Source organism: Callorhinchus milii, unplaced genomic scaffold (assembly GCF_018977255.1).
Source record: "Callorhinchus milii isolate IMCB2004 unplaced genomic scaffold, IMCB_Cmil_1.0 Scaffold7, whole genome shotgun sequence".
Classification (NCBI taxonomy): domain Eukaryota; kingdom Metazoa; phylum Chordata; class Chondrichthyes; order Chimaeriformes; family Callorhinchidae; genus Callorhinchus; species Callorhinchus milii.
The window spans coordinates 2,041,502-2,055,296 of NW_024704748.1; the positions used below are offsets into that span (position 1 = coordinate 2,041,502).

The 13,795-nt window shown below is 43.1% G+C and overlaps 1 protein-coding gene across 1 annotated transcript in view; it reads left to right on the plus strand.

Annotated features, from left to right (window-relative positions):
- atrnl1b (attractin-like 1b) overlaps positions 1 to 13,795 on the plus strand; it is a 412,284-nt gene that overhangs the window by 113,902 nt on the left and 284,587 nt on the right. The window contains exons 16-18 of the mRNA XM_042336792.1: positions 157 to 338; positions 6,541 to 6,754; positions 11,839 to 12,027. Of these exons, the coding sequence (XP_042192726.1) occupies positions 157 to 338; positions 6,541 to 6,754; positions 11,839 to 12,027 (585 nt within the window). The remainder of the gene's footprint in view (positions 1 to 156; positions 339 to 6,540; positions 6,755 to 11,838; positions 12,028 to 13,795) is intronic.

Sequence of the window (13,795 nt, forward strand, 5' to 3'; positions counted from 1 at the left end):
GGGCGCAATAAACGCGGGAGAGGGAAATGCGGGCGGGTTGGAGGATGTGTAAGGTGCGGCATTTTTTTGGGGAGGGGTGGAGGGGGGGCTGGTTTACGGTGTTATGTCCCGGCAATCGTGGCGCTCTACCAGTTGTTTGTTTTCCTGTGGCTCCAGCTCACCTCTGCGGAGAAGGTTGGAACCATGTAGGTGACGTCTGCCTTCGCATCAACACGAGCCGAGAAAACTACGACAACGCCAAGCTCTACTGCTACAACCTCAGTGGGAATCTCGCTTCCCTCACCACTTCGAAGGAGGTTGAATTCGTTCTGGACGAGCTCCAGAAGTATATGGTACAGGTGAGTGCAGCCTGGTGCTCCTTGTCTTGCTCTGTCTCTTGCCCCCTTCGAGTCCCGTCTAAAGACCTTCCTCTTCGACCGTGCCTTTGACCACAGTCCCACCCCCCGCCCTCCACCCCCTCGGACACCAACTCCCAGCTCGGGTCCAAAAACCCCTGACTGTCCAACACCCTGGGCTGTCCTTCCGACGTGAGGAGGGGGCTATACAAGTGTAATTTGTTGTTAGCTTTGTCGTGTGTGGTGTACTCTAGCATTTACACTGGGAATTGAAGCTGTTTTAACCTCTGCTGTTTTAACCTTATCTCATCGTGAGATGTGGTGAGATATTGATACACCAGTCCATGTCCGTTAGAACCCCCCCTCCCCCCCATTTATAAATACTTTCAAATTTCAGAGTTCACTGTTCTTTTGTGCCGGAGTCGGGAAGTGTCGAAAGGATTACTGTATCCAAATGCATAGTACAGTTTTGTTTTGACATTCCGGTTTAATTTCCCGAGAGCTGAACATTTTACAAAAATTTATTTTAAAAATAATAAACAGAGTTTTCCTCTTTTGTGTCAAACAATTCAGTTCATCAATTTTTGTTTCCACTTCAGTTAAACGTGCTGGGGTTATTCGAACCAGAATAGAAGATTAGCATCACAGCTTGATACCAGTGTTTTGCTTTGAAATGTACTTAATAATAATCCTTGCATTTGGAATTATCATGTCGTTGAGACGTCTCAGCGCTTCGCAGAATGTACTGTAAAGTGTAGTGACTGTATTCGTTGACGGATGAAAACTGATGACACGACTTCAGTTAACGAGCAGTAAACTTTGTGGAACAGGCTCCCTAGGGAGATAGCAGAAGCAGAAAATGGCACTTGTTTCAAGAACAAATTAGATAGATTTCTGCGAGAAAATAATATCTCGGGATACTGGGTATAGTTTGGGACACGACAGGTCAGGCGACTGCCAAGATGGCGGAAGGCGAACCAGATGGACCTTGGTCTTCTTTTGCCTGCAAATTCTTATGTTCTTATGTTCTCCAGCGACCATGGGTGTGGAGGAGTCTTGTTTGTACAGCAAGCATCTGCAGAAATCCAGTCAGATTAAAAAAAAATAACTCAAGTCTTTGATATTACTGTGGAGCTGCTCCCTGACTATATGAAACTGGTAACTTCAGACATGTCATGGCGCCTGCACTGCCCTCGTATAATCTGTTGCTGTACACGGGTTTGAAGCAACAAGAACAGCCACTTGCCATTTTCTTTCAATTTCTTATCAAAGTCGTGGAGTTAAATATTCACACGAGGTCCGTGATTAAAGTGGTTTCTTCGGGCTGAAAACATTCGAGTGATTTTAATACCTTACCCCTGGAAGAGAGAATTTTTAAGATGAATGCTTGTGGGGTTGGAGAAACATTCAGGTAGCGTAACTAGTACACATCCGCTTTGAAATGAAATACGACATTATTTTCACCTAAAATTATATCTAGATTTATTTTATGTGAACTAGATTACACAATGGGAGCGAACAGAGGTTTGACCATTGCTTTACGCTTGTGGGGAAAGCTGCCATGAGTTGTTCACAAAGGAGTTTATGTGGTTTTGGCTTGTGAAATAAACTGGATCATTCGCTTTTATTCATCTTGCAACCTCTGTCCAAATTTAGAGAATATACTGACCTACCGAAAGCAAAGTGTTGGATAAATGTTAAGGGGAAAAATAAAACTATTCAGGGAATGATAGACTTCCAATTAGGTGACGATTGATCTGTGGACAGACTATTTGGATCCAGGACTGTTGCTATAGCAGGATCTCCAAACTGCAAGACAAATTTTACTCACTTGACAAGAAACATGAGGGTTCTGTAAGTAAATCATTGGAACGGAAAATCCTAGCTTTTTTTTTATTAGCGTAAGCTTTTCAATTTATAAAAATTCTTATACTGCAACTTTGTCTAGTTGCAGTGATCTGGCATGCTAAACCTTTTAGTCTCTTGTGGAATCCTGTAGCTTAGTTAGAGCACTCGCCTCACAAGCGAGAAGACCTGGGTTCGATTCCCTGGCAGGACTAAACGTTGGGCAAGTTTCCTTATTCCACATCCCTCTGGTTACCGAGCAGTAAGTAGGAAATTGGTTGTAAGTCGATTAGCGGTAATCATCCCTTGAAAATGTGGTCACTTAATCCACGGCTGTTTGTGGGACGCTGCTGTGAGCAAACTGGCTACCGTGTTTTACCTGCAAAATATTCAGTCAATTCACTTTACAGCGTATTCAGTGAAGCCCTTTGAGACGTCTCAAAGGCGCTATATCAAATGCAAGGATTATATTAACACGAGAATGCGCTGTACTGAGGAGCTCAGATAGCATCCAGTCATACTAGGATACAATTGTTTGATGTAATTTAATCTGATGTGGTTATAGGCTACAATCTCTGCGTTCTGATGCATTTTGAGGTGGTTATTCATAGATATTCAAAGGGACAAATGCAAGAACTACCGTGTCAGCGTTATACAATTATAAATCGTATTGAAAATACTTTAGGCTGCACCAACCCAGGCCAAGAGGACATAGGTTTAGAGTTGAAAATGGCAATTTCCGGTGGTAATTAATAACTGTGGTTGAGGCCAGAATACGACACTTTTTAAAAAAAAAACACACACAGATAAATGCAGTGATGGGAGGTTTTCTGGAAGGATGACTACCTTAGAATGCATTAGAATCTACAGCACAGGAACAGGTCATTCGGCCCAACTGGTCAATGCCGGTGTTTATGCTCCACATGAGCCAATGAGCAAATGTTGGTCATATTTATATGGTCTTGGTACTCCATCCCATATTCCCTTTGCCTCGCTCCCTCCCTGGCCTCCTTCAAGACACATCTTAGGACCCTCCTCTTCGACGGAGCCTTTGGCCACCCTCCTACCCTCCACCCTCCCTGATCCCAGCACACACGCCCTCCCCCTCCTTGCTCGAGCCCAAACCCTTGACTATCCAGTGCCTTGGGACTTCCTCCCGACATGAAAGACAGTGTGTAAATAATTATGTATTGGAATATTTATATAAATGTAAGTTGTCATTGTACTATTTGGATTTACTTGCTTCACATCCCCCGCCTCGCTCGCCCCACCATTGGCGGGTGGGCCTTCTGCCACTCTGCTCCCAACCTCTGGAACTCCATCCCACAGTCCCTCCGCCTCGACCCCTCCCTTGCCTCCTTCAAGACCCATCTTAAGACCTTCCTCGTGTTTTCGATCTCCCTGCTTCCCCCCCCTGCCATCCATGCTCCCCGACCCCGACTCCCAGCCCGGTTCTGAAACACTGACTGTCCAGCGCCTTGGAACGTCCTCCCGACGTGAAAGGCGCTTTACAAATGTAATGTTGTTGTTGTCACTTCACACTGCTTTGTAGTCAACTTTTTGTAATCTTGTTTGAAACTGTTGAAGACGACACATAATTTTATCGCCTTTGCAGCTTTACGTGAGTAGGAATGCAGGGAGTGGGGTGAATGAAAGAGTTGGTTCATTGTTTTTTGTTGCTTCGATTGCTAACATTGCGACAGTACATAGAACTATAGAATTATACAGCAAAGAAGAAGGCCATTCGGCATGCCATGTCTGTGCCAGCTCTTCAAAAAGAGCTTCCAAATCACCCCCACTCCCCCACTCTCTCTCTCCCCATAGCCCTGATCGACCCCACTCCTCCCTCTCTCTCCCCCCATAGCCCTGATCAACCCCACTCCCCCGCTCTCCCCCCATAGCCCTGATCAACCCCACTCCCCCGCTCTCCCCCCATAGCCCTGATCAACCCCACTCCCCCGCTCTCTCCCCATAGCCCTGATCAACCCCACTCCCCCGCTCTCTCCCCATAGCCCTGATCAACCCCACTCCCCCGCTCTCTCCCCATAGCCCTGATCAAGCCCACTTCCCTGCTCTTTTCCCATAGCCCTGATCAACCCGACTCCCCCACTCTCTCTCCATAGCCCTACAAACTTGTCCTCCCCAAATAATTATCTAGTTGCGTAGTGATACGACGATACAGCAACATAAAATAAAGTCATAAAATTGCACCTTAACAGTGACGGCACTCTCTTCTCACTTATCCTGTAAACTTTTTGGCTGGTGTATAGTAAGGTTCCTCTTAGTTTATGACAACAGTCGGGTCAGGAACCCGAACATGGGGGAGCGGTGGGGTAGGGGTGAGGGAAGGCAGAGAAGTGGGAGGGCGAGCGAGGGCACGAACGAAGAGGAGGGTCTTGAGGCCGGCCTTGAAGGAGGCAAGGGAGGAAGCGAGGCCAAGGGACCATGGGATGGAGTTCCAGAGTGTGGGGGCAGAGAGGCTGAAAGCCCGGCCACTGATGGTAGGGCGGGTCGGGCGGGAGACATGGAGCAGGTTGGAGCCCGCTGAACAGAGGGAGCGGGCAGGTTGGTAGGGAGTCAGCAGGTCAGAGAGGTAGGAGGGGGCACGGCCATGGCCATGGATGACTGTGAAAACTGAGAGTGCAGACGCAGCACAGGTTTGTGCAGCAATCCCAGAATGTCTCAGCTAAAGCAAGTGATACTTAGACACTGTTGCCATGTCCCTCACGGACTTATTTGATGCAGATTAAAGAACTGCTGAGAATCAGATTTTCCTGTGTACCTTTGATCTAAGTGTCGTTTTTTCCGATCGAGGGAGTCAGTGCCTTGGACTAACCTGCAGGCCATCTCAGACGTGCTTGAGCCTATTTTTGTTTAATAAAAATCTCTCTGATTAGTGAACTTCTGATAAAACCAATTAAGCTACTACCCGAGACACTGAGGCTGACCTTGAAACCTTTTGTCGATGTAAAAGCTGTTGCTTTTCCTCTCTTAAAAGAGATCAGTGGGACGTATGCACACGAGGTAACTCACCCCTCCCCCACGTCATTCCGCCTTTTCCGTCTTGTTCGACTGGAAGCAAAAAATCCTATTCAATCCGGAATTGAAATGTGATTATCAGGCTCATGGTTTCAGTGACGGTCAGCCGTACAAACATCCTTTTATACTTCGTAGATGTTACCAGACGCACTGCTGTGGCCTAAAAATGTCCGTGCGTTGTCTTTATTAAAAGGGTTCTCATTTTCTTAGGTTATTTCCTATTTTTGCATGTTCGTTTCACTTAGAAAAATGACTAAGAGCTTAACCCAACAGCGAAATTAGGAAGATGTGATCTGTGAGCCATCACCTCTGCTATTATCAGATACTGTCGAATTTGTATAATATTCACGGTCACGCCTCTGTTTACCCAGCACTAAGTAGGAACCAGGTTGTTAGTCGATTGGCGGATCGCTTTTCCTGGCGTAATAATTCCTTCAAAAAAATAAATTCAAAAGATAATAAATTGGTGGTTCAATCCACGGCTGTTTATGGGACGCTGCTGTGTGCAATTGGCTGCTGCGTTTCGCCCACAAAATACACAGTCAATTCACTTTACGGTATATTCTGTGAAGCACTTTGAGACGTCGCGAAGACTTGATAAGGTGCTATATCAAGTGCGAGGATTTATTATTATTATCCGTGCGTTCAAAAGACAAAGGAGTGTTGCTAACTCCTAAATGTGTTGCCCATTATTTAAATTCGATGTTTTGAGGGAAGAATTATTTTATTTTCTATCTTCTTGTCGTTTTCAACTTTCTGTGGCAATGTCGACTTTGTAAATTTCTAGTTAAATAACCTGTCTCTTGTGAATTCAGGTAGCGATCGACCATTTTCGGCACAACATAAATTGTATGGTTTTAAACCTTTGTATGACCTATGAAACAGCGTTTGATTTTTGTGTGTTTGGTGATAGCAAAGGCGAGGCAAGAACATTTAATGATGATAAATTTTAAGAATCTATTTTCAGCGCTGCAACTAGGTTTACTGTACAATTATAACGTAAAATATATGCCATTTTCGACCGTGCCCTTCAATTGTATCAGTTGAAGCTGAGAAACACATAATTGAATGAGAATAGGTAAGGATGGATTTTTTTTCATTAAATTTTTCAAACTGTAATTATCTGTAAAAACTGGACCAGGCAGATTGTTTTCTGCTGGGGGGTGAGGGGGGAGAGAGTTGTGGGGGGTGGTGGGGGCAGAAATCAATGTGAACGGAGGAGGCTGAATGTAATCAGAACAGTATTGATTTCAAACAGGAGAAAATGGACACTGATGTTAATATAAGAGGTAATTGTTCCGTTTGCCTTTTGTTGTGACAGAAAATCTCACCTTGGGTTGGACTGCGTAAAATCAACATCTCCTACTGGGGCTGGGAGGACATGTCCCCATTCACAAACACTACCCTGCAATGGCTTCCTGAAGAGCCCAATGACTCCGGCTTCTGCGCATACTTAGTGAAAGCAGAAGTCGCCGGTCTCAAAGCATACGCATGCACAGAAATGGCGGACGGCTTGGTCTGTGAAAAACCAGTTGGTAAGATTTGTTGTTTTTTCTTTTCTTTTGTGCGACTCGGATCAATTTTCAAACAATGAAAGCACCGCTGGAAAAATGGAACCTCTATTTGACCTCGAGAGTTCAAAGTCTACCCAACAGAAGGGCTGGAGGGATGGGCCGGAGCTGACCAAAGTTCCAAAAAAATATATAATAATGCTACTTCAATTTGATAGAGCGCCTTTCATCTCAGGAAGATGTCCCAAAGTGCTTGACTGGGTGTACTGTAAAGTGTAATGACCATATATTCTCTAGGCGAATGAGGCAACAACAACAAATGACATTTACACGGCGCTTTTAACGTCAGGAGGACGTCCCAAGGTGCTGGACAGTCAGGGATATGCACCCGAGCTGGTGGTTGGGATCAGGAGGGGTGGAGGGCGGGGAGAGTAGGGGTAGGAGCGTGACCGAAGAGGAGAGTCGAAGAGGAGGGTCTTGAATGAGGCAAGGGGAGGCGGCGAGACGGAGGGACTGAGGGATGGAGTTCCAGAGGCAGCCAGTTTGCGCACAGCAATATCATGCAGACAGCCATGAAGTGAGTGACCAATTTTATTTGGGGCTTGATAGCTATCCATCAGGAGAAATTCCCTTCTTTTTTGAGAAAGAGTCATGGGCTCTTTAAACGACCTCAAAACAGGCAGACGGGACATCTCAGCCAAAGGATGTGCGGCAGCTCCAACACTGGAACACATCCACCCTCAGCATTACATTGGGTCAGTCAAGTTCAAAGCCCTGACATAGGTGGAATCCTGCAGCTCAGTGATTAGAGCGCTCGCCTCGCAAGCGAGAGACCTGGGTTCAATTCCCCGGCAGGGCGAAGCGTTGGGCAAATTTCCTTACTCCACACTCCTCTGTTCGGCGATTGGCGGATCGCTTTTCTGAGGGTAATATTCCCTTCCAAAAGAATAATAATAATAATTTGGTCGCTCAATCCACGACTGTGTGTGGGACCCTGCTGTGCTCAATTGGCTGCTGCGTTTTGCCCACAGAATAGGCAGTCAATTCACTTTACAGTATATTCTGTGAAGCGCTTTCAGAAGTCTCGAAGACGTGATAAGGCGCTATATCAAGTGCAAGGATTGTTATTTATTTTATTATGGGTCTTGAACCGCACCTTCTGACTCAGAGGCAAGAGCATCCCCGAAGTTACAACTAAACTTCCCACCTCCTCTTTGACTTCCCCACAAGTAATCAAACGCAATGAACAGCCAGTATAATGACCACTAAGAATTTGACCTCTCTGTAACTTATGCTTACTTTTTTGAAAGGTGTTTCAGATTCCGACAAATGAATAGTCAGACTCTCTTCAGGCAGAGATACAGCCCCAAACTTTATGGAACAACGTAACCATATGATACTTTACCATAAAAGCTTTATGATAAAGAGAGGTGCCCAAATGTCCTTGTGCACACGTTTGGAAGAACATTCAAATATACATTTTGCACTCTAGAGGGCAGACTTGCACTGAAACCTACTGATTTTTAAAAAAATAATTTGTAATGTGATCGGATGTTCTTTCCTGTTTAGAAGTCAGTATTCTAATTTTGCATTCTAATTTAGCAACATAATAAATAAATATTCTATGTAACTCAAACACGCTGCGTGTAATTGGATTCATGTATACATCTAGACTGTATTATAGTAACAACCAGCACGCTATTAAGTGTTCAAATAATTTAGTCTCATCAAATATAATTTAAAAGTCCTTTTTTTTTGCAGTAAACCAAGATGGAAATTGTTTACATTTTTCTTTTACAAATAATTGCAATCCAAATGTGAAAGTATTATTCGCTTAGCCCCGTGGAGTTCTGTAACTCAGTGGTTAGGGCACTCGCCTCGCAAGTGAGAGGACCTGGGTTTGATTCCTGGCAGGGCAAAACATTGGGCAAGTGTCCTTACTCGACACCTCTCTGTTTACCCAGCAGTGAGTAGGAACCCGGCTGTTAGTTGATTGGCGGATTGCTTTTCCGGGAGTAATAATATAGACGCCATATCAAGTGCAAAGATTATTATCATTAGCGAAATTCTTCAAGTGCATTAATTGGTGCCCATCATACATACTATATGTATATATTATAGGTTGAGAGTCATCACTGGAAAAAATATTTCTGCATAATGCAATTATTCAACCAATATGGAACGATGTTATGGACACATTTCCCTCTTCCCCTCTCCCTTTCCCCTCATCTTTCACCAAATGCCACTGAACCCCTTATGCCTTTGTTAGCTCCTGCATAGACTTTTTAAAAGCACCCTCACTGGTCGCTCCAGCTTTGCCATCCTTTAAACTCCAGTTAATCCAATACTCTGCAACCAGCATGTATCTCCGCAGGCACTCCCACCAGTTCTTGCTAGACTCCCTGTCTCCCAAAGGATTGATTTCAAGTCCTCATCCTCGCCTAGAAATCCCTGTATGCGCTATGTTTTCATTTTTCTTTTACAACCAGTTGTAAACCAAATGCCCCATCTTATGATCTCCTGCTACTCCAATACTTTGGATTCCCTTATTCATTCGAAGTCTTCAGTTATAATGTGTCTGACCTCTGGAACTCCCTTCCTCTACATCTCTATTAGAACCTCTCTCTATATCTGCCTTAAAACCTACCTCTTCAACTGAGCCTAAGGTCACTTCTCCTTCCACCTCTCCTGTTTCCCTTGCTTACATCTGACCTTGTCATTGGAAATCGCTCCGAGACATTAACCTACACAAAGAGTGCTGTATAAATGCAATTTTTGTTGTTGTTGCGTTCTCATATACAGGGTACCTAGATTTCCTTTTTTTTAAAAAAAAACGAACCTGCAATTCTTACAAATGTGCAAAGCAAATCACTCAATTTTTGATGAATAATATTACAGTCTGATAGAAAAGACTGAAATTCAAAGAAATTCTTTGCAAGCGGGTTAACTCTAATTGTTTATTCCACCAGTGAAAGACTTTTTCTTTTCGTTCCCAAAGCTCAGTCTCTGTGAGTAATTTGTTTAAGGAAGATAAGATTCCTGTTATAAAGAAATATGTAGTGGGTAGAAATAATGAGAATTGAAATTACATCTTATTCATGCAATGTGGGTATGTGTGTCCATAGACACAAAATTAACTACCTCTAATTTAGAGACCAGACTTTATAAGAACATGGTGTTGACTCACCGTTACATAATGACTGTATTGCAGCCTGGCTCAATTCCCAGTGGCAAAAAGAAAAGAATTTCCCAGCGCACTGCAAATGGTGGATTTAATTCTGAAACCTGCATGAGCAAGAGAACACTTTAACGTTTTAAGCCCAGCTGGCTCATTAGTACTCCTGCTCAGTAATATGGGTTAGTTTTCCGCTGAATTTGAACTGTGGGGAATAAAACCTTCATTCCCTGAAACATGAAACCTAGTTAATAACGGTTTCATTTGCAATGCTGCTGATTCCTTAGTTTTTAAGAAAAAGGTGAAGCAATGTGCCTCAGTGCAGCAGACATCAAGTTTGAAAAGGAAAGCAAAGAGATGCGATAAGTCAAGAAGAGGTTAGATAACACCGAAATTGGGCCTTTAACCACTTGTGGATTGTATCAAGGAAAAAAGACTGGAGGAGGTAAGGAGCTTCTCTATGTTGCTGCTCCTGGGAAATAAGAATAAGTTAGAAAAGAGAGATTATACCGTTTATTGATTTCCTCATGCTTGATGAAGAGCATTCGGAATTGTTTATGTGAAACTTAGGAGAAGCACATGCAAGACTTTGATGTGGACTCCATGAAATAGGGAGAAGCGTTTAAGACCAACAATCCTGGGAGGATCAGACCACCAGTTTCGTTTGTCCTTATTTAGGAATGCAAAAGAGCTGTTAGTCTCCCCAGATATGGACCAGTATTCAAGCCTTGTGTAAACAAAGCTTTCTAAAGGATCGAGAATTGTTTGGAGGAAAATTAATGTTTGCTGTGAAAGAGGACACTGAGCATCTTGAAGACCTCTTTGGAGATCAGGAGAGATAGTAGGGGATGGATTGCCGACAAATGAAGAAGCATTAAGAGTCAAGCTATTGAAAGTTGAGAGATTGGTTAGACTCGCAAGAGATCCAAGGAACTGTACCTTTGATGAATTAAATGAAGTCAGATTATCTCTGCTAAGGAATTAGCTTGTAAGAGAATGGAGAAGATGCTGATTTAGTGATCCAGCCATCCCTTGGAAAGGATTGAAAGTTGTGTTAATCAAAGAAGGGTTATTTGGAGAAAGCTGATAATTGTGGAGTGGAATTACCATCAGAAGCACGGATAGGGTTGGATGAAGTGTAGAAGAGGACAGAATGGGTGAGGACAGAGCCCAAGTTGTCGATTGGGGAAAATGCTCACAAAAAAGAAACATTGACCGGAACACAGAGTATGATTTGCTTGTACGATCAGTACATCCTTCTGCCATCATTGATCACAGAGTATTACACACATTCACTGTCATGAAAATTCCAACTACCCGATTCCACTTTAATCCAAATGCTTGTACATAAAACGTGCGCAAATTGGGTGAAAAATTACATATAATAATAATAATAATCCTTGCATTTGATATAGCGCTTTTCATGTCAGGAGGACATCCCAAAGCGCTTCACAGAACACACTGTGTGAAGTGAATTGACTGTACATTTGTGGGCGAACGCGGCAGCCAATTGCGCACAGCAATGTCCCACAAACAGTCGTAGATTGAAAATGACCAATTTATTATTGTTTTGGGTTTTGGAGGGATTATTATTAGGCTCTGTGTGGAGTAAGGAAACTTGCCCAAGGTTTCGCCCTCTGCCTGGAATTGAACTCGGGTCTCTCACTTGCAAAGCGAGTGCTCTAACCACTGAGCTACAGGTCTCCACATCTGCAGGAAGGTGATGTATCAATGTTGAGTTCTTTTTCAAAAAGGAATCAGATAAGTAGTTGAAAAGGAAACATTTGCAGGGATATGGGGAAAGAGTGGGGGAGTGGGACTGGTTGGGTAGTTCTTCCATAAGAGTCGGCACAGGCAACGATGGGCCGAATGGCCTACTTTCTGTGCTGTAATGGTCTACGATTCTGAGTAAGAAATCTTCTTTCTTCTGCAGTCAGTCCAAATCAAAATGCGAGACTCTGCAAAGTGCCTTGCTCGCTCAGAACAACGTGCGCAAACTGCACGAGTCAAGGTGTCGAGTGCATGTGGTGCAGCAGTACCAAGCGATGCGTGGATTCCAACACTTACGTGATCTCCTTTCCGTATGGACAATGCATGGAGTGGCAGACCATGAGCTGTCTCTGTAAGTACTTTATTCTTAAACTTCTCCTCACAACTTTTCACTTCTTCTCAGAGTCGCTTCTCGTTTCCAAACAGGATCTGCTGATCACCTTCAGTGTACCCGTGTGCTGTTTGTCAAGACTAGACAATATTTTACACACAGCGATGTTTCATTTAATCTCTCATTTATCAACCCGCCCCCCCACTTCCTCACCCAGTCACCCAAATGTATTTTTTGGAGGTTAAAAGTTGTGACCTCTCGTAATTTAATCTTCCTCTTAAAAACGCTTTCTCGTTTGAGACGAAAGTGATTTTTAACCTTGATTTTTACCGTGAAAAATTTGAAGAAAATGATCATTTTTGAATAAAGAAGTTAAATAGGTTGCAAGGGCATTTAACAGCAACTCTGCTCCTGTTGGAGCATTGCCCCTTAATGCAACAGATTTACAAGCTTTGCCATTGATTATTTAGCCAGCAGAGTAAACCAATCGCTTGATCTGTTTGTGAAGTGTGGAAAGGAATTTTGAATGAGCGCATCTGCAAAAATAGATACTTAAGATTTCCATACAAGTCAAGCGAGAAGGTTAATATCAAAATCCTTTTTTTTTGCTCATCAAACACTTGATTTTTTGTAATGATCACCAGATGATTATATTGCATGGCAACACATTGAAAGGATATAAACTGGCTTTATGTTGTTGATCATTTTTTGTTCTTTTAGATTTTTTTCTCTCCCTCTTGAGGTGGAAAATTGTTGCTCTTGTGATGGTCCCGAAAAAGCATTCTGTACTTTGCAATATTTGGCCTTTTTGTGTATTATAGATAAACCAAAATGCCCCATCACTGTGACAGATATTTTGTACCATTGCAATTTAGAAATGAGTTGTGAACATCCATTGCTCGGCCATTATATAAAACATTGTTTCGCAGCTTTACAGAATCCAAATGTTTTCCGTTGTTGTAATTTGTACCCTTGGGATATGCTGAAATTTGGAGTATAATAGAACGTGAAGCGGGAAAGGCTATTTTCACGGTGGGGGAAAAAAAAGCTCAGCCAACAAAATGGAACCCTATACAGCATTTCCTTTGAAACACTGAAATATTTTAGATGTCTGTGGTTACTAAATCTGCTGTCACCAAATGTAATTGCATATGAAATCAGTTTTGTGTCACAACAATGCACTGCAGTCCATTAGATTCCATTTAGACGCTCGATAGAAATTGCTGCATCCTCATTTGAGTGCACTCTGGCTATTCCAATGGAAATGTGTTTTAAAAGGGTACGGAGCCAAATATGACAGGCGTTGGGGAGGGGGAGGTGGGGAGGGGGAGGGGGGCTGGGAGAAGGTTCATTGACTGATCCAGCTGAGAGAAGAACTGAGCACTTTCCGTAGATTGGAATCATATTTTCCATGAGAAGAAACAATTGAATTGCCTCACTTTGTGAAGAAATTGGGTTCCCTAATGTTATCCTTTAGCACTTTGTGGAAGGTTGATGAACAATGAGGTCATGTCAGTTTAGACGATTATATCCCGTGAAAGGTTTTAACCAATTTCTAATGATTTGAGGTATTTTGGAAGAAAATGTGATGATGTAAAAGACTGAAGCTGCTTCATCTCCAGCACGTTTTTGTTTGGTCAACCAAACCAACTTTTGTTTGACACACGCAGAAACCCATTGCCATGCTTGAGGGCATTCAAACCAGGCAGAATTCCACATATACATGCCACCTCCCCATCGAAATTTCCCATTTCACTTATTCAAGACTGAGGTTGATAGATTTAAAGTA